This window comes from Panthera pardus, unplaced genomic scaffold (genome assembly GCF_024362965.1).
Source record: "Panthera pardus isolate Hobbes unplaced genomic scaffold, ASM2436296v1 HiC_scaffold_26, whole genome shotgun sequence".
Taxonomy (NCBI): domain Eukaryota; kingdom Metazoa; phylum Chordata; class Mammalia; order Carnivora; family Felidae; genus Panthera; species Panthera pardus.
In genome coordinates this window covers 34735228-34756210 of record NW_026526832.1, presented here as the reverse complement: position 1 = coordinate 34756210, position 20983 = coordinate 34735228, and the positions used below count along the sequence as shown (strand labels likewise).

At 44.4% G+C, this 20983-nt stretch overlaps 1 protein-coding gene across 2 annotated transcripts in view; it reads right to left on the bottom strand.

Moving 5' to 3' along the window:
* MBOAT2 (membrane bound O-acyltransferase domain containing 2) overlaps window positions 1-20983 on the bottom strand; it is a 124868-nt gene that overhangs the window by 21974 nt on the left and 81911 nt on the right. The window contains exons 4-6 of one of the 2 annotated variants that reach the window (XM_019452572.2): window positions 15491-15586; window positions 3213-3268; window positions 1607-1661 (exon numbers count right to left, since the gene is read on the bottom strand). In XM_019452572.2, the coding sequence (XP_019308117.2) occupies window positions 1607-1661; window positions 3213-3268; window positions 15491-15586 (207 nt within the window). The remainder of the gene's footprint in view (window positions 1-1606; window positions 1662-3212; window positions 3269-15490; window positions 15587-20983) is intronic. The other variant, XM_053891171.1, reaches the window with a different exon arrangement.

The following is a 20983-nucleotide window of genomic DNA, read 5'->3' as shown; positions in this document are numbered from 1 at the left end:
CTGCCGAGGGCAAGGCCACCTGCAAAAACGCTATCAGACCAGTAGTGGGGACACACCCGAGCGCCGTGGGCTGAGGAGAGCAGGGGGGTGGGGAAGGGGAGACAGCGACGCAAATCTCTCACAGAGGCTTGCTCTACAAGGCTGCAGAGTACTGGGGAGGCAGCTCGCAGGGAAAGTGAGGTAAAGGTGTTTCTCCTTTCAGTGCGAAAAGACAGGCAGAAATGATGAGTGACAGTGCCCGGGCCGGGGCGAGAAGCAAGATCCTGGAGTTAAAAGCAGCTGGACTCAGGGAGAAGGGAGAAGTTGGCCTTGGGCTGGACTATGGGCAGCGCTTGGGACGGGACAGAAGTGGAGCATGGCGTTACAGACACAGGCAGCTTGGCAGCTTTAGTGGTTGCAGAATGAAGTAACTTTGCTGCCACCCTGAGTTGCGGGAGGGTGTGCGGGGCGTCTGAGGAAGGAGAGCGCGCTCACGGGAGCGGACCGGAAGACGCACCGCGGCCACTGGCCACGCTAAGGCCCTAATGTTAAACGTGGGGCCACCCCGTGAAAACAAGTGCAGTCAACGGGGATGAACGTTCTTCCAGTCTGCTCCCTTCCGCTGTCTGGGTAGGCGGAGAGTTGAATTTAATAGCGTTTGGGGTTTTGCTAGGTAGGTGTGTGGGGGGAGGGCAAGGCGGAACTGGGAGCTGAGTGTCTACTAACGAGAGGTGGCAGGGATGGGCCGAGGACTCCTAAAGACCCCAGAATCCAGATCAAAGTGCCTGCTCATCAACTGTCTGTTCAAGTGTGTGTCTACTGATATGTAAATACGGACTACGGAGAATATAAAAATGGAGTAATTTTAAAGGTGGGGAAAATGTAAGAAGATTCCCAAGATATGCTGCCAAGAGGGAAGCCTCAGGGTAGGGTCTATCCACTATCACAAACCTAACCTCATTCTTCTGACAGCCAGGCACCTGTTAGTTTTTGATTTACAGAAAGCAAGGGGCTTCCAAGGAATTTTTCCTTTAGGTAAAATGAGTTTTTGATGTCTAATTGTATTAAGATAGACCCTATCCAAGAAATAAAGCTATTCCTTAGATAAGACAACAGAGTACTATAATAAAGGAAGTAGAAACCAACCCAGAATGAATTCCTCAAGGAATATTGAGAATATTTTACTGGTTCTTTGTTGTTTCAAAACACGGCATCTATGTGCTATATTAACATATCTTAACTCAGTACCTGCTACTGAGTTATTGGTCTGTAAATGGAAGTGGAGATTATCACTCGTTACTATATGGCAGACACGAAGACTATATGATCTTGCTGTCTTCAGGAACTCAGAAAGTCACAGGAGAGACAGAAAATTTGGTGATACCCTCAGGTACACAGGAGGCACATACTATGTGATGATACATCCAAGGTGCTATGTGAGCCTTAGAAGGGATGTGTAGCCTCACCCAGCCAGATTTGGTGGAGGGAGGTGTGCGGAGGGAGGAAGGTTTGGTTTTCACGAAGTCGGTACCTCTAGGAGGACAAGGCAGCCTTAGCCATGAGAGTCGAGTATATCCCAGGTAGAGACAGCGTGAGCCATGGCGGGACACCACGGAAGGGCACGTACCTTACAGCCAGACCTCTCTGTGATGCAGTCAGTTCTTCATCCTTTCGAAACATCCCTGGGAAATAAAAACAGGTACTTTTGTCAACTGTGATTTCCCCCAAGAATGGCATTTTCCCCCATTCACACTTCTACCATTTTCTCAGTGGAAATTCATGCTATAATCCCAACTTTTGGTGTAACTGGTTCCTTTCTTTCTCATTGTCACATTGGTTCAGTCACGTCAAAGGACCACCATGGAACCCAACATGTCTAGGTCTGTGTAAGATAAATAATACACATCAAGGCACAAATCTGAGACTTCTCTAGAGGAATTATTATTAACTTAAAAATTCCATGGGTGTTATACGTAAGTGCTGAGTCACTGGATTCTACTCCTGAAGCCAAGACTACACTGTATATTAACTAATTTGAGAATAATAAAAAAAATTCTAAAATGCTAGCATATTTTATAATAAACACTCTGACTTTCAAAAGGCGGCACTTAAGGGGCACTTGGGTGGCTCAGTCAGTTGAGCATCTGACTTCGGCTCAGGTCATGGTCTCATGGTTTGTGGGTTCAAGCCCCATGTTGGGCTCTGTGCTGACAGCTCAGAGCCCGGAGCCTGCTTTGGATTCTATGTCTCTGTCTCTGTCCCTCCTCGGCTGACGCTCTCTGCCCCCTCTCAAAATAAATAAGTAAACATTAAAAAAAACAGAAGGGGGCATCAAAATGTTTCTACTGTTAGATGATTGACTAACATCAGTATTACGAACCAGAAGCTCAACATAAAGCAAGAAATGATTTCCCTACCTCTCTCTGACTGTAATGAATGAAAACTGTGTACCTACATCATCTTTACCTTCTCTCCCCAAAGAGGAGGCCAGGACTTACGATTACACATCAACTAACTAGATTCTAAGCCCAATTTAAAGACCAAAGGAGAACTAAATTAAGAAGCAAACAATATACTGAAAACATATCTGTAGGTGTTCCTTAGCAGATGGCACAGGATGGGTGCTCTACGCAGTGGGGCTAAAAACCCCACGTAAAAAGCTCTGTGGGCCACTACGGATAACCAGTCTGATGGGGATGTCCCTCCAGGATGGGAAGAAACCAGAGCCTAACTCATGACTCACAGCCCAGAGTGTTAGCATTTCCTATGGCAAGGTGTCCATTCACTGAAGATTGAAAATATGAATATATAAATACTTAATGCTAAAAATACATGGAATTGTGTGTGCGTGTATTGTATATACAAGGGATAAGGGATGGGGGAAAAGCATTCAAATACTAATTAATAAAAATGTAACAAAGATGAAGCAGGGACCAATAAAACTTGATTGAGACCAAATGTCTATTTCTTTTATATTTTATACTGCCACTAATGTTGGTCATATGACGGACCCCACTCTTACTGTTTTTGTCACTAAATCAGGTGTGAAATTAAGATGAAAAACTGCAACAAAAAAAAAATAGTAAATAAACACACTTTAATGAACCTAAGCAGAGTTGAATATTCCTGTCTCTTACCTCCTCTAATGCAGAAAGTTAGGGTCTTATCTCAAGTGAAAGTATATTTGAATAGGATTTCTTTCGGTGATGAAAAGTTAATTTCTAAATTCTTACCATCATGAATTTCATAAGCCAAACTAGTGATCTTCTGGGTAATTATCATCATTGGGCTGTAATAGAATAAAAAAAATAAATATTTAAAAGGAGAAATTTAAAATAATACTGATGACGTATTAGAGAAGATGTGGTTTATATATACAATGGAATATTACTTGGCAATGAGAAAGAATGAAACCCTGCCGTTTGCAGCAACGTGGATGAACTGTAGGGTATTATGCTAAGTGAAATAAGTCAGGCAGAGAAAGACAGATCCCATATGTTTTCACTCATATGTGGATCCTAAGAAACTTAACAGAAGACCATGGGGGAAAAAAAGTTACAAACAGAGAGGGAGGGAGGCAAACCATAAGAGACTCTTAAATACAGAGAACAACCTAAGGGTTGATGGGGGGGGGGGGGGGACTGGGTGATGGGCAGGGAGGAGGGCACTTGTTGGGATGAGCACCTGGTGTTGTATGGAAACCAAGTTGACAATAAATTATATTTCTTAAAAAAAGAAAAAAGAGTTTATTCCACTTATGCAATCACAAAATCCTGACACTTTTTAACATTAAAAAAAAAAAAAAAAGACCTCCAAGGGATTTCAAAGAGAGAATTCAAGGGCTGCTATGTTTGGGGAAGGTATAGGGGCTAAGGGAGTTAGGGCTTCTCCCTTGCTTTAAAAGGCAGGCAGGCAGGCAGGCAGGCAGGAAGGAAGGAAGGAAGGAAGGAAGGAAACAGGGCAGGGAGGGAAGGAAGAGAGAGAGTGAAGAAACGAAAAGGGAAAGAGACAGGCAGAGAGAGAAAAAGAGAAAAGAAAGGAGGAAGGGAAGAAAGAAGGGAGGCAAGGAGGAAAGGAGGAAGCAAGGGAGGGAGAGAAACGCATGCTCATCCCCCGCGAGGCCCTGCGTGAGCATCACCACCCGCCTCCTCCCTCACGCACTAGGAGCGCTAGGACGTGGGGCCAGAGGGAGGCGAAGGCAGGCATCAGGCTGGGCCCTGGCTTCCCGATCTTGACTTTTCAACAGCCACACTGCTGCCCTCTGGCTCGGCTGACTTAAAGGTGAAAAATGAGTTGGGAAAAGGGGAATAGGTAGAAAATTAAGGTAGACCGGGTGAGAAACGTAGAACAAAACAGAAGAGATGGGGCACGAAGAAACAGGACAAGGTCCACCTCACTGGTCTAGGGCCCAGGGACCAAGGGTCTGGGAGAGCCACCCCCGAGATAGCACCTAACTGCACGTTACCGAGGGCTTTAAGTCATGTTACAACTAAGAAAACGGCAATATTTTCCCCCTGTTTTGTAATCTCTAATTGAATGGATACCTTGGAAAGGAAAAATAAATAAATCCATGTTAAAAAAAAAAACCACCGGGATACATCTTTATCCTTTATTACGGTAGCTTACTGACGTTTGTATCAAAGAACAATTAATCACAAGTTATTTATTTATAGTTTTGGAATATTCCACTAAAACCAGAAAATCGCGTTTTGCCGAGAGGCAGAGGGTGAGCTCAGGCTCGGAGGTATGTGCAGCCAAGGAAAGGCCTTCAGGAAGGCCAGCCCCACAGCCCACATGCGGCAGGAGGCGGCTCAGACTCCGCCACAGAGACCCCGTGCCTTCTACCTGTCCCCACTGCTCAGAGCACGAGACCGGTCAGCATCACCTCTACCCGTGGCCAAACACGAGCATCCTTCAACACCTAAAAAAAGGAGAATGCCTTCAGGCATTCAGGAGCAATGCGACACACAGACCCAGACCCCTGAGGACTTACAGCTCATTCTCCTCACCTAACAGGCAAGATCTCAGAAGAGAAAAACCTGTCAGATGGCAGGTGCTCTCAAAGTGCAGAAGGGAGGAGATTCCCCGTGGGCTCCCTTAAAAGTCAGCTCCTATGTGAACGCAACTCACTCTCAGGAAATGATCCCTCAGCCAGCCTATCCCCCAGGCTTCTCTGAACACCCAGCTGCCGTTTTAGCTTTCGGGATGTTTTATGTGCCTCCGAGGATTGCAAAAATAATGATTTCCACTTCCTTGGGGGAAAAGAATCATTTTTCTCATCCTGCCTAAGTTCTCTTCATAATATAGCTCAGCAAAGAATTATATAATACTCTTCAGTTCTAAATGCTAATTCCCATTTCACCTCAAGTCATAATAAAAACCACTGATAAAATAATTATTAAATTTATCAACTCAGTGACGGGGTGCCTGGATGGCTCAGTTGGCTAAGCATCTGACGCTTGAACTCAGTTCAGGTCTTGATCTCAGGGTCCTGAGTTCAAGCCCCACGCTTGGCTCCACGCCGCGCGTGAAGCTTACTTAAAAAAAAAAAAAAATCAACTCAATGACAAACTGCTAGGTGTGTATATATAAGATGTTCCAAAAATGCAAATATGTGCTTTGTGAGTGCATGCCCTCCTTGTGCCCTGGCCACCTGGCCTCCCCATGCAAGTCCTGTGCTATGTGCCGTGCAGGCTGCAGGATGGCTTGTGAAAGCCCTCATGGTGGTGAATGTGACAGGGCTGAATGCCCCAGGATCTTTCCAAATGCTGCTCCCTCCACTTAGTCCCTTCCTGAACTGTTTTTGCAAGGACGGCTGAGGAATCACTTTGCCCAAGAGGCCCGTGGACAGCTCTACCTCAAGCCCCTCTGCCACAATGCCCACACTCGCCCGTCACTTAACCTCAGCTTCTCGTTTTCCTCCTCCAAGATATTTTCACGTTCGTGGCTGTTTCATTGTTGGTTTAAAATCTGTCTTTCCTCTCCAGAAAGTCCACGAGGTAAGGAACCAACAGTCTTTTTCACCACTGAACCCACAGTGCCTAGCACAAGAGAGGTGCTGAGTAAATGTTTTAGAAACACTAAATAAACGGAGTCCTCTAAGCGTCCGGTCAAGATCTCTTACTCCTTCTACAGGTTGGTCGGACTCCCTCTAGCCTGTCCATTCTCATCTGTGCTTGAAAGCATTTACCGTACTGTTTGTCATTTTTCTGTTTGCTTTCCTGTCACCACGAAAAATCCTGGGCCACTGAACACCAGGAACGCCGACTTATTTATCTCTGCACCTGGGGCACTAGACATATACACGGGTTCAAAGGACCGACTGGTTTGCAAAAACGTCTCGGCATCTTTTTGTTCCCTTTACTGGTGATGGTTAGCCCCGACTATTCCCTTTGGTTTTAAACGGGTGGCAGTTCCAATGTCTCTGGTCCAACCTGTCACGGGGTGGGGTCAGGGGGTGGTGAATGTGACAGTAAAATGCTAGAAGGCAGAAGTAGCACAGAGAGACTCAAAAGGAGTGGGTTATAAGTGAAAGTAAGCCAGTACTACAGTAAAAGTTCAGCAAGGCATGAACAGATCACTGAGAGCTGAGAAAAGTAAACCAGAGGGGGAAATGGACACGTGAGGCCAACATGGGCCATGTGCCTGACCAGGAAGCCGACCAGAGCAGGACCAACTTTACCTCGTTACAGCAGAACCAGGGTGTGGAGAAAACACTTGCAAACGAAAACAACTCCACTGTTCTCAGAGAGTACCTGCTGTGGGTCTTCTTGAGAGGGCACTCTGTTCACAAATACCTGTTTCAGTGACTCACACATGATTTCACTTAGACCTTTACTGACATTTTAACTACTTGCTGACTTCGCATCTACTGGGGTCTCCAAATGCTAATCGCTTCCAGGGTCCTAGGAAGTCTGAGATCACCTGACACGAATCAGAAAGACCCTCTGAGGGGCGCCTGGGTGGCTCAGTCAGTTGAGCGTCCGACTTCGGCTCAGGTCACGATCTCACGGTTCACGGGTTCAAGACCCATGTCGGGCTCTGTGCCGACAGCTCGGAGCCTGGAGCCTGCTTCGGATTCTGTGTGTCTCCTCTCTCTGCCCCTTCCTCGCTCATGCTCTGTCTCAAAAATAATACATAAACGTTAAATAAAAATTTTTAAAAAATATATATAAAAAATTTCAAAAGAGACCCTCTGCCTTCCCTGTGGCAGAGTCAGGGATGGAGGAGGGAGGGGGTGGACGGCCTCAGGATCTCCAACAGGGGAGCTCAGGGCTGCAGACAGAGGTACCTGTACCTTCCACATGATGACATCACTGTATTTAGGTGGAAGTACACAGATTCACTCCCCGTGGCACTCGGCTAGGAATGTGCAGAAACGTGGAATCTAACGTTTCAGGAGAAATACTTCAGCCGACGAGACAGTTTCAGGTAATATTAAACAAGGAAAACAAAACCCTACCTGCTATAAGAACTAAAAGCTCTACACTTCTTGAAATTTAAAAAACAAAAGGATACAAAAATTTAAAAAACACTTACATACATTTTTTTGTCTCTACAGATAATGAGAATAGTTGGTTTAGTTCTTTCATACAGTACAATTCAGCTGTAGTTCAACATTATTAGAAACTGAATGCTGAGGAGCACCTGGGTGGCTCAGTTGGTTGAGCGTCCGACTTCGGCTCAGGTCATGATCTCTTTGTGGGTTCGAGCCCCACGTCGGGCTCTGTGCCGACAGCTCGGAGCCTGGAGCCTGCTTCGGATTCTGTGTCTCCCTCTCTCTCTGCCCCTCCCCCACTCATGCTCTGTCTCTCTCTCTCCCTCTCTCAAAAACAAATAAACATTAAAAAAAATTAAAAATAAATAAAAAAGAAACTGAATGCTGAAAAGAACAGTCGCTGCCTCAATTGCCCATTACCTCCAGGAGAGGCTATCTCTAGCGCCATCTACATACATGGATGCGACAAAGCAACCGCAAGCACCTGCCGGGTCAAAGGTCAGCTTGCCACTGGGTGCAAGTCACCTGACAACAGAGCCCAACTGTCAGCTCTCCAGTGTGGTCCTCTCTTTCCTCCACAAACAGCAAAACCCACCGAGGCCAAAATAAGCCCCACATACCGAATGCCAAAGAAAACACAGTGAGTCATCACGGAGAGGGCCACGGGTTTCTGAGCCTCGTTCATTCGTTCACTTTACTCCCTCGTTCAGAAACAGGTATCTAACAAGCACCTACAAGAAACCAGATGCTGGAGACACAACCGTGCACAAGGTGAAGTTCTCGGTGCCGCGGACCTCACGGTGCATCGGACAGAGAGAGATAATGAAGCAGTCAACAGGTGAACGCATCCTACGCCAGATGCTGCCAAGTGCTGAGCGCAGGCACAGAGCAGGGTGGGGGGAGGAGGGAGGAGACCTGGCCTCACCCTGAAGGTGACATTTCAAGTGAGAACGAGGCAGAGAGCAGCCTGAAGGGGTAAGAATGTTCAGGAAGGAGGAAAGCAGTTCAACAGCAGCTCAACAGAAGCGTGACTAGCACGTGGGGAGACAGAAGGCCACTGGTGGGATGAGAGGAGGTGCAGGGGGAGGATGGGGACATGCAGGGGCAGCGGTCAGGGTCAGGCCCAGCAGGCTCTGGAGCTGAGTGACCCACGCGAGGGAGGGTTTCCGCACGGAAGCAACTTGGTGTTAAATGGGTGAATTCTAGAGGCTCCTGGGAGGCTCAGTCGGTTGAACTTCTGACTTCAGCTCAGGTCGTGATCTCACGGTCCATGGGTTCAAGCCCCGCGTCAGGCTCTGTGCTGACCGCTCAGAGCCTGGAGCCTGCTTTGGATTCTGTGTCTCCCCCTCTCTCTGCTCCTCCCCCGTTCATGCTCTGTCTCACTCTGTCTCAAAAATAAATAAACATTTAAAAAAAATTTTAAAAAATGGGTGAATTCTGACTCTGGGCTGAAAAGACTGAGGAGGGGTGCCTGGGTGGCTCTGTCAGTTGAGCGTCAGACTCTTGGTTTCGGTTTAAGTCATGATCTCACAGTTCATGAGTTCAAGCCCCCATGTCAGGCTCTGCACGGACAGCATGGAGGCTGCCTGGGATTCTCTCTCTCTCTCTCTCTCTCTGCCCCTCCCCTGCTCACACCCTCTCTCTCTCTCAAAATAAATACACTTAAAATGAAAAAACCAAACTTCTTAAAAAAAGACTGAGGAGCCGCAGGGGGATAAGTGGGCAGGAGAGGGTGGTGGCTCAGACCAGGGTGATAACACGTGTGGTCTGATATGGAGCCTGGCCATCATGTGACTGTAAAGACGACAGGATCGGCCGGCGGTCTGACAATGGATACGAGGCAGGGCTTGAGCCCCGATGCTGCCAAGGTTTTTGACCAGAGCAACCACGCAGAAGGACGGAGGCAAGGGAGAAGGATCACAGGAGGGGCAGAGAGGGCATCGGGGAGTCTGTTTCAGGCGTGTCCAGTGCGAGCTGCCTCCTGGACACTCGGGTGGAGATGTGGGCAGTGAACAGGCAGCGGGACAAGAGTCAGAAAACCCCACTTAAATCCTGACCCCACCACTGATCAATTTGGAAGACTGGGAAGCTATGTCAGCCCCCCTCCAAGTTATTATCTAAAAAACGATAAAAGTAACACTGGGTGGATTAAACAATGCAGCAGTATAACAAATACCTCGAACGGTATCTGAGAGACAGCAAATGTTTGATAAAACCTTCTTTACTAAACAGTGGATTTGCTACTAAAGCACAAGGCCCTGGAGGGACACGGTAATTAGCCGTAAAGTGCAGTCTCTAATGAGGCTTTCTCACTAAAACAGGAGATGAACAGGTATGTGAATAACTATATAAAAAAGTGTCATGAGCCAAACGAGACATCCGAAGAAAGGCGTGCAGGGACGACAGAAAATTCAAACCCAGGGGAAAACCTCGAATTGGAGTCCTGTCATCTGGGCCCGTAAGATTAGCTGTGGTGGACAGGCACCGATGGCTGGACAGGAAGGGAGCCCTGAGCACAGGGAACGGACTGGGCGCAAAGGCAAATGTACTGACAGGAGAGCAGGGCCGTGGGCATCAGACGACTGAGGAAGGCAGCCGGGACGGGGCTGTGGGGCAGAGCCGGGCACACACCGTGAGGGCTCAGAGTCCTAAGAAAACCGAAGACTTCTGATAAATCTCATTAAAGCACGCTGCTCTGTGAACGGATGTAACGGTAGAAAAGGCCTGCGGAGGGCAGAAACCAGACAAATCAAGCCACAGATTAGCCCGTCTACTCTTGGTAACTCGACCTACGTTAGTAGCGGCCAGACAGAATGTTTCCTCCAAACAAATGTAGGTCAAGGTGTGGGAGATGCTCCCACGGGACGAAACAGGGTCAATGGAACACTGCCGTTTAGCGGTCGGGCTGAATAATTTACATCCATCCCACTTGCAACACAGTTACCGGGCACAGCGTGAGAGGAGGGAGATGAGAGCGAGAGGCCTTCCAGAGCTCGGCACGCGGCACAGAGAATCCACAATCAGACTCAAACGAGGCTTTCTAGGAGTGCGTGCGACAATCGCACCTGTAGCTCTTAGACCAAACGGTCTGTCCCTTATGCTGGACAGGACTGTCACTTACAAAAGTACTGAGCACCTCGCAAAAGGTAGAGCGTGTGCTCCATAAATCGTAGCTGAACGAACACACGGGAGTAAGCAGTGATGAAACGTCTGCTGAGCATCTGATACCACGTGGTTAGCTCTAAAACACAGCCTTAATTTGAATGGAAAATTATGTCCTGTACATCTCTTTTGGTGGCTGTATTCAGCTACCCCTTCAAAAGTCAACATACTCCAATCAGAACTCATTACCTTTCTGCAACACAACTTTGCTCTTAACTTCCGTCTACAAGTTCTTTACCTACATAGAAGGAAAGCAGTCACCTTCCTTTTGTCTCAACACCATTTACTTAATAATCGAGAAGGGCTTTCCCCACGGATCTATTCTCCCACCGTTTCTATTCCGTCCCTGTATTTCTTGGATCAATGGGTCTGCTTCTCTCCTCTGGCTTCACTGTGTTATCTACTCCCATGTCAGTCCTGTAACAGTTAAATGACGGCTACTTTACAAACAGGAGTGTGTTTTGTACTGAAATTGCTCCTCTCGAGCATTTCTACTTCTAGAGGAACTTTTCAATTCATCTAATTTCCCTCAAAACCCCACCTTGAACTGCATTACACCTACAGATTAACTTGAGAGGAATTCCCATCTTTATAATATTGAATTTTACCGTCTGAATAACAAGATATTTCTCCCGTTAGGGTTCTTTTATATCCTACAGTAAAGTTTTGCAGTTTTCTACACTGAGGTCCTGTGCATTTCTTCTTACGTGTATTCTCAGATAGACATCGTCATGGTTTTCATTGCTTGTGAAGCTAGGATCCTTTATTATACTTGCTGACTGGTTATTGCTAATCTAAAGGGAAGTTATTTAATTATTTTAATGTCTCCTCTATTTTCTAAGGCTACCACGAAAGTCAAGACTACAGTGGTTTTCGACCTTTCTGCAAAAAGAAACTTCTGTTAAGAAACGAGTCCCTTTAATCTGATCAACATTTCAAATGTATCTTGAACTCATGTCCAACTCCCCACCCCAAACACACAGATGTTCACACTCATATACATGCACAATATCAGTTTCCTGTGCCTCAGGCAAGAAAGACTGCCCCGGACGGAAGAGTTCCCATGCGGTTCCTCAGCAAGAGCCTGGTTCCACCTCCTGTGCTGCCAGCTTCAAGGCAACAGCACAGTTCAGGACAAAGGATGGCCACTTTATTCAACTCTATCTTCTTCAGACGCCCAACATGTTGGATATTTACTCTAATTTGGTTCAAGTTAGGATCTTTTCTGCTTGTATTATAACACACTCAAGGCTTCTAAACGCCTAAATATTTCATTAAGGGGAAAGTCTGCCTCTAGATGGCTTCTTCTCTGTCCTGTGTCCAATAAGAAAAAAAGCCCTTCAGCTTCATTCTCCCAGAAGGCCTCTTTCAGCTAATTTGTCTCTGCCTAATCTTTATCAGTTTACTGATGATGATCAAATGTCTCCTCCTAATGGATAAAAATTACACATTAAACTAGGAGTTTTGTATCAGGTTTATGTTTAAAATGCTATGTTGTTTTTCTTCCACATACTTAAACATTTGTAAATTATATTTAAGTATTTAAGTGAAATTTTAGGGGCGCCTGGGTGGCTCAGTTGGTTGAGCATCTGACTTTGGCTCAGGTCACATCTCATGGTTCAAGAGTTCGAGCCCCGCGTTGGGCTCTGTGCTGACAGCTCGGAGCCTGGAGCCTGCTTCGGATTTTGTCTCCCTCTCTCTCTGCTCCTACCCTACTCATGCTCTGTCTCTCTCAAAAATGAATAAACATTAAAAAAAATTTTTTAAATGAAATTTTACATTTCAGCAAAATAAAGCCACACCATATAAAGCTATTTTTAAACACGCATTTTGCTCTTACTGCAAACTACCCTCTAATTTGTGGGCCACATAAGCAGTCTTTTCCAATCGGGGGTGAGCAGCAGTGGTGAGGAAGCATGCTCTCCCTTTGCTCCCCAATAGCGTCTCCATCAGCATAATCAAGAGAATTCCAGGGGCACCTGGGGGCTCAGGTGGTTTAGCTGCCAACTTAGGCTCAGGGCATGATCTCATGGGTCGTGGGTTCAAGCCCTGCATGGGGCTCTGTGCTGACAGCTCAGAGCCTGGAGCCTGCTTCGGATTCTGTGTCTCCCTCTCTCCCTGCCCGTCCCCTACTTGTGCGCTCTCTCTCTCTAAAATACACATTAAAAATAATCCTTTTAATAAAAAAAAGGATTCCAGAGATGCTGACGGAGGTGAAGCCCTAAGAAAGAAGCTTCCCTAAATGACTGTGTGAAGCAAAGGCTCCCTATTCAGTGGACCATCAAGGTGGCTGAGAAATAAACACGTATTATGTTAAGCCACTGAAATTATGCTGTTTTAACAGTGTTAGCCTATCTCCAGCTAGACAGTAACAAGTTTAGAATGTCAGGTTTGAGAAATCAGAAAGGTGATGACTAGATCAACCAAAAGAGCAGTTGTGAGGGCCCAGTAAACACTGTGTCACGCAAATCTGTACTCACAAGAACCGCATCAATGAACTCAATTTGGCTATGTTAGACTGTTTTTTAAATCTGGCAGTTTAGGGGCGCCTGGGTGGCTCAGTCGGTTAAGCGTCCGACTTCAGCTCAGGTCGTGATCTCACAGTTCGTGGGTTCGAGCCCTGCGTCGGGCTCTGTGCTGACAGTGCAGAGCCTGGAGCCTGTTTCAGATTCTGTGTCTCCCTCTCTCTCTGCCCCATCCCTGTTCACATTCTGTCTCTGTCTCAAGAATAAATAAACACTAAAAAAAAAAAAAAAATTTAAAAAAAATAAATAAAAATCTGGCAGTTTAAAAATATAAGCAGCACAATATTTGTTAAATGAAATATATGTGGAATCCCAAAATATAAGCTAGAAAAACAGAGCAGTTGTGGCTGAAGTGAGACTAGAGGGGACAGCCTCACCTGCTTAGCGTCCCTGGAACGTGGCTACAGTGTCCTAGCACTGAAGAAGGCCATTTGAAAATTCGTGATTTTACAGTATTAACTTCTAGCTGCTAATGTTCACATTTCTGTTATCTACATGCATAAACTAAATTAGTCAAGAGTATTCTTTTTGTTTCTATTTCGTACTAAAGGCTTAATTCATTCATTCTTCATTCACTGTAACACAAGCACTAACGCTCTGATTTTTTTTTTTTAATGTTTATTTTTGAAAGAGAAAGAGAGAGACAGAGCGTGAGCAGAGGAGGGGCAGAGAGAGACAGAGAGAGAGACAGAATCTGAGGCAGGCTCCAGACTCTGAGCTGTCAGCACAAGGCCCAACGCGGGGCTCGAACCCACGAACCACGAGATCGTGACTTGAGCTGAAGTCGGATGCTGAACCCACTGAGCCACCCAAGGTGCCCCAGTAAGCTCTGAACTTATCTTGGATAGCACAGCTTTGCCTGCACTGCTCAGGTTTTCTACTCTGTGTTTGTTGTTTTCCCCCATTTTTCTCACTGTATTTTCTACTTTCCTCTTAACTGAGGTATTATTATTATTGATCCAGTAAGGGTTTATTCAATGTCACCATGTGGTAAACACTACGGATACCGCGATGAACAGTAGGGTAACTGTTCCCAGGAAGATTAAACTGTCTAAGTGATCTTGACTCTTGTAAACATTCACAACTAGGTCCTACTCTCATACCCTAATGACAACGTGTGACCGGGCTTACACCTTCAAGTTCGTGAAGATTTTCAGTGCCCAATATGTTTACTGATTCCATCCATTAGCTCTTTTTGTCCAAGAATATCTATTATTTATAAGCTAGACCGCCAGCTTCTATTCTCCTTTTCTGAATTCCGGGTATATTTCTCTATTCTACCCAATATATTGCTAATTTAACTAGTTTGTAAAGTGTATTTAATCAGTGTGTTTCGGCTTGATTTGTTTGTTCTTTTGCATGCGATCTCCTTTCATCCAAATCTATTTTTTTAATCTGTTTTAAAAAAGTAAAATCTACTTGAATCCCATTAAGGAGAAAAAGAACATTTCAACTTCTAGAATTCTCTTGTTTCATAGCAGTAATTTTTCTCTAAGCTCATACAAATTTGGTCCATTTCTAATGTTGAGTAACTTTTTTTCAGAGATGCCATGACATACTTTGTTTTTTCGACTTTGCTTATCCTTAGCAGAGGTCCCTTTGTGAGGATGGTAAGCAAGTCAGTCCTTAAGGATCGGCCTGTGTTTATTTTGGAATGGACATTTCATCATCAGCTCGTTGCAGGACGAAGAGTACCATGGAGCAACTAGACCACGACCCCTTTGAAGGAACAAAAAAGCCAGAAGTTCTTTCCACTACTCAGTCGAGCGCAGACATAAGAAAGCAGAACGTTCCATGAAAGTGAAAATGCACGCAACCAAAATACATATTCAAATGCCTGCTCTAGGAAATGCAGAGGACCTCTGGCCCCAAGAAAAGTGTCAGGGGCTGTTAAGAAGCAGAAGCGACCAGATCTTACAGAGAAGCTGGTGAATGACGGTACAAAAGGGATTCGCTCAAGAGATCAAAGAAAGAGACTCAAGGATACAGGCTGAAGGGGATGGTTTTCAACAGTTATAACTGATGGCAGACATTTCTGTAAAATTAGGAAATGCTTTCAAGATCAGAATGCCATACGACAAATTCAATTGCTACACATTTGGAGATTTTATAGAAGTCAACTTAAAAGGACAGGTTATTTTTGTGACTTATAAGCACTACAAAGGGCCACTTTACATGAAGAAAACGTCTCAGCTCATAGAGGAATTTTCAACAAAAACGTGTGTCAATAGCTTTTCATTAGAACTACTAAATGCAACCATAGGCTGTCCTTCCACCAACGTGACAGTAGATAAAACAGGCTACTGAATCAAAGTTTTACTCTTACCCTGAAAAATCAGCAGAATATTGTCCATAATCAAAGATATAGACTCTAGTAATTTGGCACACTGTGAGGTATCCCAAAGCAAACACAAAACAATATCTGGAAAACAGAAACAAACTAGATTAGTGAAAATAAAAGATTCATTTTATTAGAGAATACATTTGAAAATACTTTATTAACCATATGATATGGTTCAAAAGTTAAATATTTCTAGATCTACTCCACAAATAGCTTTCTTCAATAAATTGTAAAAACTCTTTACTAGTACCTAGTTCACTTGACTTTTGTACCACCTTCAATGGTAAATCCATTTAATCAATGCTTTCATTATTTTTTTCCTTCTGAAAGACGTCCATAACCCAAATGACAGATCTGAAAGTCATGTTCACAAGTATAAAACTGTGAGTATTGGTAATTTTTCTATTTATCCCTCCTTTTTAGAAAACACAATTTGGCACAAAAATATGTGGCTAGATCATACATTAAATAAATTCTTGTTCTCAGCAGTTTAAAATCATACATCTTTAGTGTGGATCAGGCAGCATTTACTCACATATTACAAGCATGAACATTTAGTGATTTTCACATCTCAAGGTGCTTAGGACAGTTACAATATTTAAACACACAGTATGGAAAATAATTTACATATCAATAGAAGAGAGCAGAAACAGATTCTAGAACACTTAACATTGCATAGATAAAGGCTGCAATGCAAATTAGCAGGGCCGGATTATCATCTAAATAGTTAACAAGATAATTCCAGATGAACTAAAGAATTAGATAATTCCAGATGAACTAAAGAATTACGGTACGACATTAAGGGGCGCCTGAGTGGCTCAGTTGGTTAAGCGTCCAACTTCAGCTCTGGTCATGATTTCGTGGTCCGTGGGCTTGAGCCCCAAACTGGGCTCTGTGCTGACAGCTCAGGGCCTGGAGCCTGTTTCAGAGTCTGTGTCTCCCCTACCCCACTTGAACTCACTCTCTCTCTCAAAAATAAATAAACATTTAAAAAATTAAAAAAAAAAAAGAATTACTGCACAACATTAAAACCAAAACACACAGGAAATGTGGATAAATATTCAAATGTTCTCAAATTGGGGACATACTTTCTAAAACACTGATAATATAGAAGGAACCGACAGAGTAAAAAACAATATATTTGGTTAACTTAAAATCTTAAGTTTCTTGTGTAGGCAATTTAGGTAGTTTTATGAAAGAGATCTTTTAAACTTTAGACAAATAGGTAATTTGATCTATTTGAATTATTCCTGAGGTGGGAGGGGGGGGGGGGAGGAGGATAGCTTGCTAATTGAAATGTTTTACAAAGCTAATATACTCCCAATAGCTGTAACTGACAAAATAGCACACACACATACTCATGCACACAGAGTCCACAAATCACAATTTCTAAAAATCATGTGATTGATTGACACCTGGCTCCAATATCTCTCATTTCATATGGTCTTCTACAACCTGACCTTTTGCCCCTCCCCCCGTTAAGAACAAGAGTCTACTTCTCTACCCACTTTGAACCCGGTTGGCCTTCCACTCCTCTGACCAGTAGATTACGGCAGTAACACTGTGCTAGTTCCGAGGACAGCCCGCAATTGGCCTGGCACTTTCTACTTCTTGCCTCTTGGAAGCTGGTGGTCAGGAAAGAAGGGTGACTATGGGGAGATCACCACATGCAGAAGTTCTGGAGGATGAGACACCACGTAGGAGAGAGAGTGAGACAGACACCACGTTGTGAGATGTGTGGGTGACGACGAGGACGCCCTATCAAAAAGAGACGATCTATCCTGTTGAACCTTTCCAGAATTCCTGACCCACAATATCATTAGCAAAATAATATACCTACTTGTTTGAGGCCACTGCAGTTTGGTAGAGTGGTATAATCAGAAGAGAAATCGGTAAGTGAAAACGGGGTGCTACCATAATAAAAACCTGGAGCACACAGTACGGGCTTTGGGATGGGGTGGCAGGTGGAAGCAGTAAAGGCCTGAAGGGAATTGCCAGGGAACATGTAGAGCAGTCAGGAAATTGTAATCGGAAGCTACAGAAACACTGCTGCTTGCTCTGATGTGGAAAATAGAAAACATACCTTCCAGAAGCGCTAACGGGTTCCTTTTAGGCGCGTACGACAAAGTATGGATACAGAGCAATGAACTAAAAAAGAGAAGTGTTCAGGTGTTCAGCGGAATTTAGAGAGAGAGAAAAAAAAAGAAAGAGCTCAGGACAATCTTTCCGGTCACAAAATATTCTTCAAGCAATCACAGTGAAGATGAGTCGAGAGGTACTGTTCCACATGGCACCTCAGGGAGACATAAGGGCACACCTTTAGAGAACCTCTCAGAAAAAAACAACAGTTGCCACGAATCTCAAGGTTATGCCTCTTAGACACTCTGCTAGACAAGAACCTGGAGGGTGCTGTCCCACAGCACTTTCGGACCAAAGAAAAGGGAGACTGTCTGAAAGAGGTCTGTGGGTGTGGCTTCGGTCAAATGCAGGAGATTTCTAGTTGGACACACAGGAAGCCCGCATCAGTTTTCAAGAGAGTTACACAAGACTGGACTCCAAGGGAGAAACAGTTCAAAACGAAGAGATTTCCACGTCCCCAGTTATCTACTGGTAGGTAGTGGGCTGAGAAAGTTATTCAACGGCAAAATCTGGCTACCTCTTGTATAAAAAGGAAGGACAGCTCAGGGTGTGGATAAAGAGCCACTGAGACCAACTCACAGGGACTAGATGGGGGCACCACTCAAGGCACGGGTAACAGGTGTCCATCCGGATCCCACAGTTACTATGGACCAGAGATTGCTAAGCGACTTGCATTCTTCTCCTTTTTTTTTAACAGAAGGATCTACTACAAGTACCCTATCACTGTTCACCACTATATACTGGGTACTGGGAGGAGGGGTGCAAAAACCGGCCCCATTAGCGCCCTGGTCCTCACATGGCCAAGAGCTGTCCCTGAGGAACCACACTGAAGAAGCCTCATCCATAGCAGACCTGACTTAGACGACGAGATGGAGGGGTCACGCCAGATGCCGTAAGGAGGTGACACTCTGGGGGTCTTGAGAGGAAGTGAGAATACTGTTTATGCAGGATGCACTATAAACTGCGCAGGCCAGAGTACAGGTCGCTGCCCCCAGTAAAAACCCTACTGCACATGCAGCTCTGAACATGAGCTGGAATAGAATTCTCTTCCCCTAGAATCCGGGCTGGACTTAATAACTTGGTTTACCAAATAGAACATAACGGAAATGACTTCCTGAAACTTCAAGGCCCGGTCAGAAGAAGTCTTGCAGCGTTCTCCATCTCAAACGCTTGTCCTTCGCACTCTGAGCCCCACCACCCGTGTGAGCAGATGGCACCCGCGTGGAGAAGTAACAATCCCCGCTGATCTCCCGGCCCACAGCCAACATCAACCGCCAGCCGCGGAAGGAAACCACCTTGGATGTCGAGTAGTTAAGCTTTCAAATGTTCCAGCCAACAGTTAACAGCAACCACGTAAGAACTCAAGCAAAAACTGTCCCGCCGAATCTAGCCAACACATAGAACCATGAATAATAATAAGAGGGGCATCTGGGTGGCTCAGTCGGTTAAGCGTCTGGCTCTTGCTTTTGGCGCAGGTCATGATCTCACGGTTGTGAGATCAAGCCCCACACTGAGCTCTGTGCTGACAGTGTGGAGCTGCTTGGGATTCTCTCTCTCCCTCTCTCTCTGCCCCTCCCTGACTTGTGCATGCATGCTCTCTCTCGCCACTCTCTCAAAAATAAATAAACATTAAAAAAAAAAATCTTAAAAAAAAAATCTACCAAAACACTAAGTATTCTGTTGGCCTGAGACACTACGGATTCCTGGGAGAAAGGATATGGAAGTTTTTGAAGTAGGAAAGGAACGGTGTATGTGTTACTATAGATTAACTTAATTTTAGACTTATTTTGAAAATTCCATTAACATAAAGCCCATTCTTCTGAAATTAATCTCTAAATTTAACATCACAATCCCAATCAAAATCCTAACAATACTTTGGGTGGGACCTGACCAGCTGACTTTCAAGGACTTCTGGAACACTGAGCAAACACGCGGTGAGGAGGACGCGCCGGATCCCAGCGGACAAAAGAGCACGTCACAGTGATTTATGAAGGAGTATTGTTTCATAAATAGATCAAAAGATTAACCAAACAGAGAAGTTCGAAAAAAGACTCATCCAACTAGAAGTTTCTGTTTATGACTATAAAGCTGGCATCAGAAATGAGTGGGAGAAGGAGGAATGAGGTAAAAGAGGTTAGAAAGTTAGCTCTCCTTTCGGAAATAAAAAGAAAACCGTTTCCTGGTTCACACTACACGCACACGTACAAAAATCCAGATTGTGAACAGATCTCACTTAAGAAATCAGATTTCACTTAAGAAATGAAGTGAAAATGGATGAGAATGTGAGTGAGTAAATTACAGAGTTAAAAAAAATTATAAAGCCAGTCCATTTAGAAAAATAAGTGAGGGGTGCCTGGCTGGCTCAGTTGTTGGAGTGTGCGACTCTTGATCTCAGGGTTGTGGGTTCAAGCCCCATGTTGGATAGAGAGATTACTAAAAAAAAAATGCACTTAAAAAAAAAAAGAAATGTGATTCAAGATAAAGAATGATCAGGAATTCATAGGAATAATCCAGAAATGCATATTAGAATACTACTTGCCCAACATCACTGCCAAAAGTTTAAAAATAGGCAATACCCAGTTTGGGTAGGGAAAACAGGCACTCTTAGATGTCGTTGGTGGGACAAAATTTTAAACAGCCCTTTTACTGGCAAGTGATTTTGCAGTACACCTCAGAATCTGTACATGCTCCCTGAACTACCAATTTCACTTTCTGGAGTCTATCCTAAAAAATAAAAATACTTACATATATTCACAAGGATATACACATAGATATTCACTAAAGTACTACAAGTAATATGAAATTTATACTTCATATAAATATATAAAAATAGAAAACCAACTAAATGTCTCCAATTCAATATTAGTTAAAATAAACGGAAATAATAAATAGAAAACCACACTATGGAATTCGGTAATAGTGATTAGAGACACCTATATGTACACATAATTAAAGTCACTTAAGCAGAAAAAGTGAACTAAAGAATAATCCCACTTGAGGTACCAGAACCCCCTATGCAGATGTCCATATATACACACACTTGTGTGTATATAAACATATACTGATAATATCATGGAAAAAGTTCTAGAACAAAACTGGAGTAGACATTCTAGGCTGATTTACTCCATGTGTATTTCCATCTCCATTGTCCCCTGCTTTCCTCTACTATAGAGGCCCAAAGGCTAAATATCCAATCCCCAGCCTCTCTTGCAGCTAGAGTGGCAGGACACACAGATCTTGTCTGTGAGACACGTGCAGAAGTCGGATGAGGCTCCTGGAAAAGTCCGGGATCTGTGCTGCCCAATATGGCAGCCACTGCCCTAGATTGGGCTCATGCCA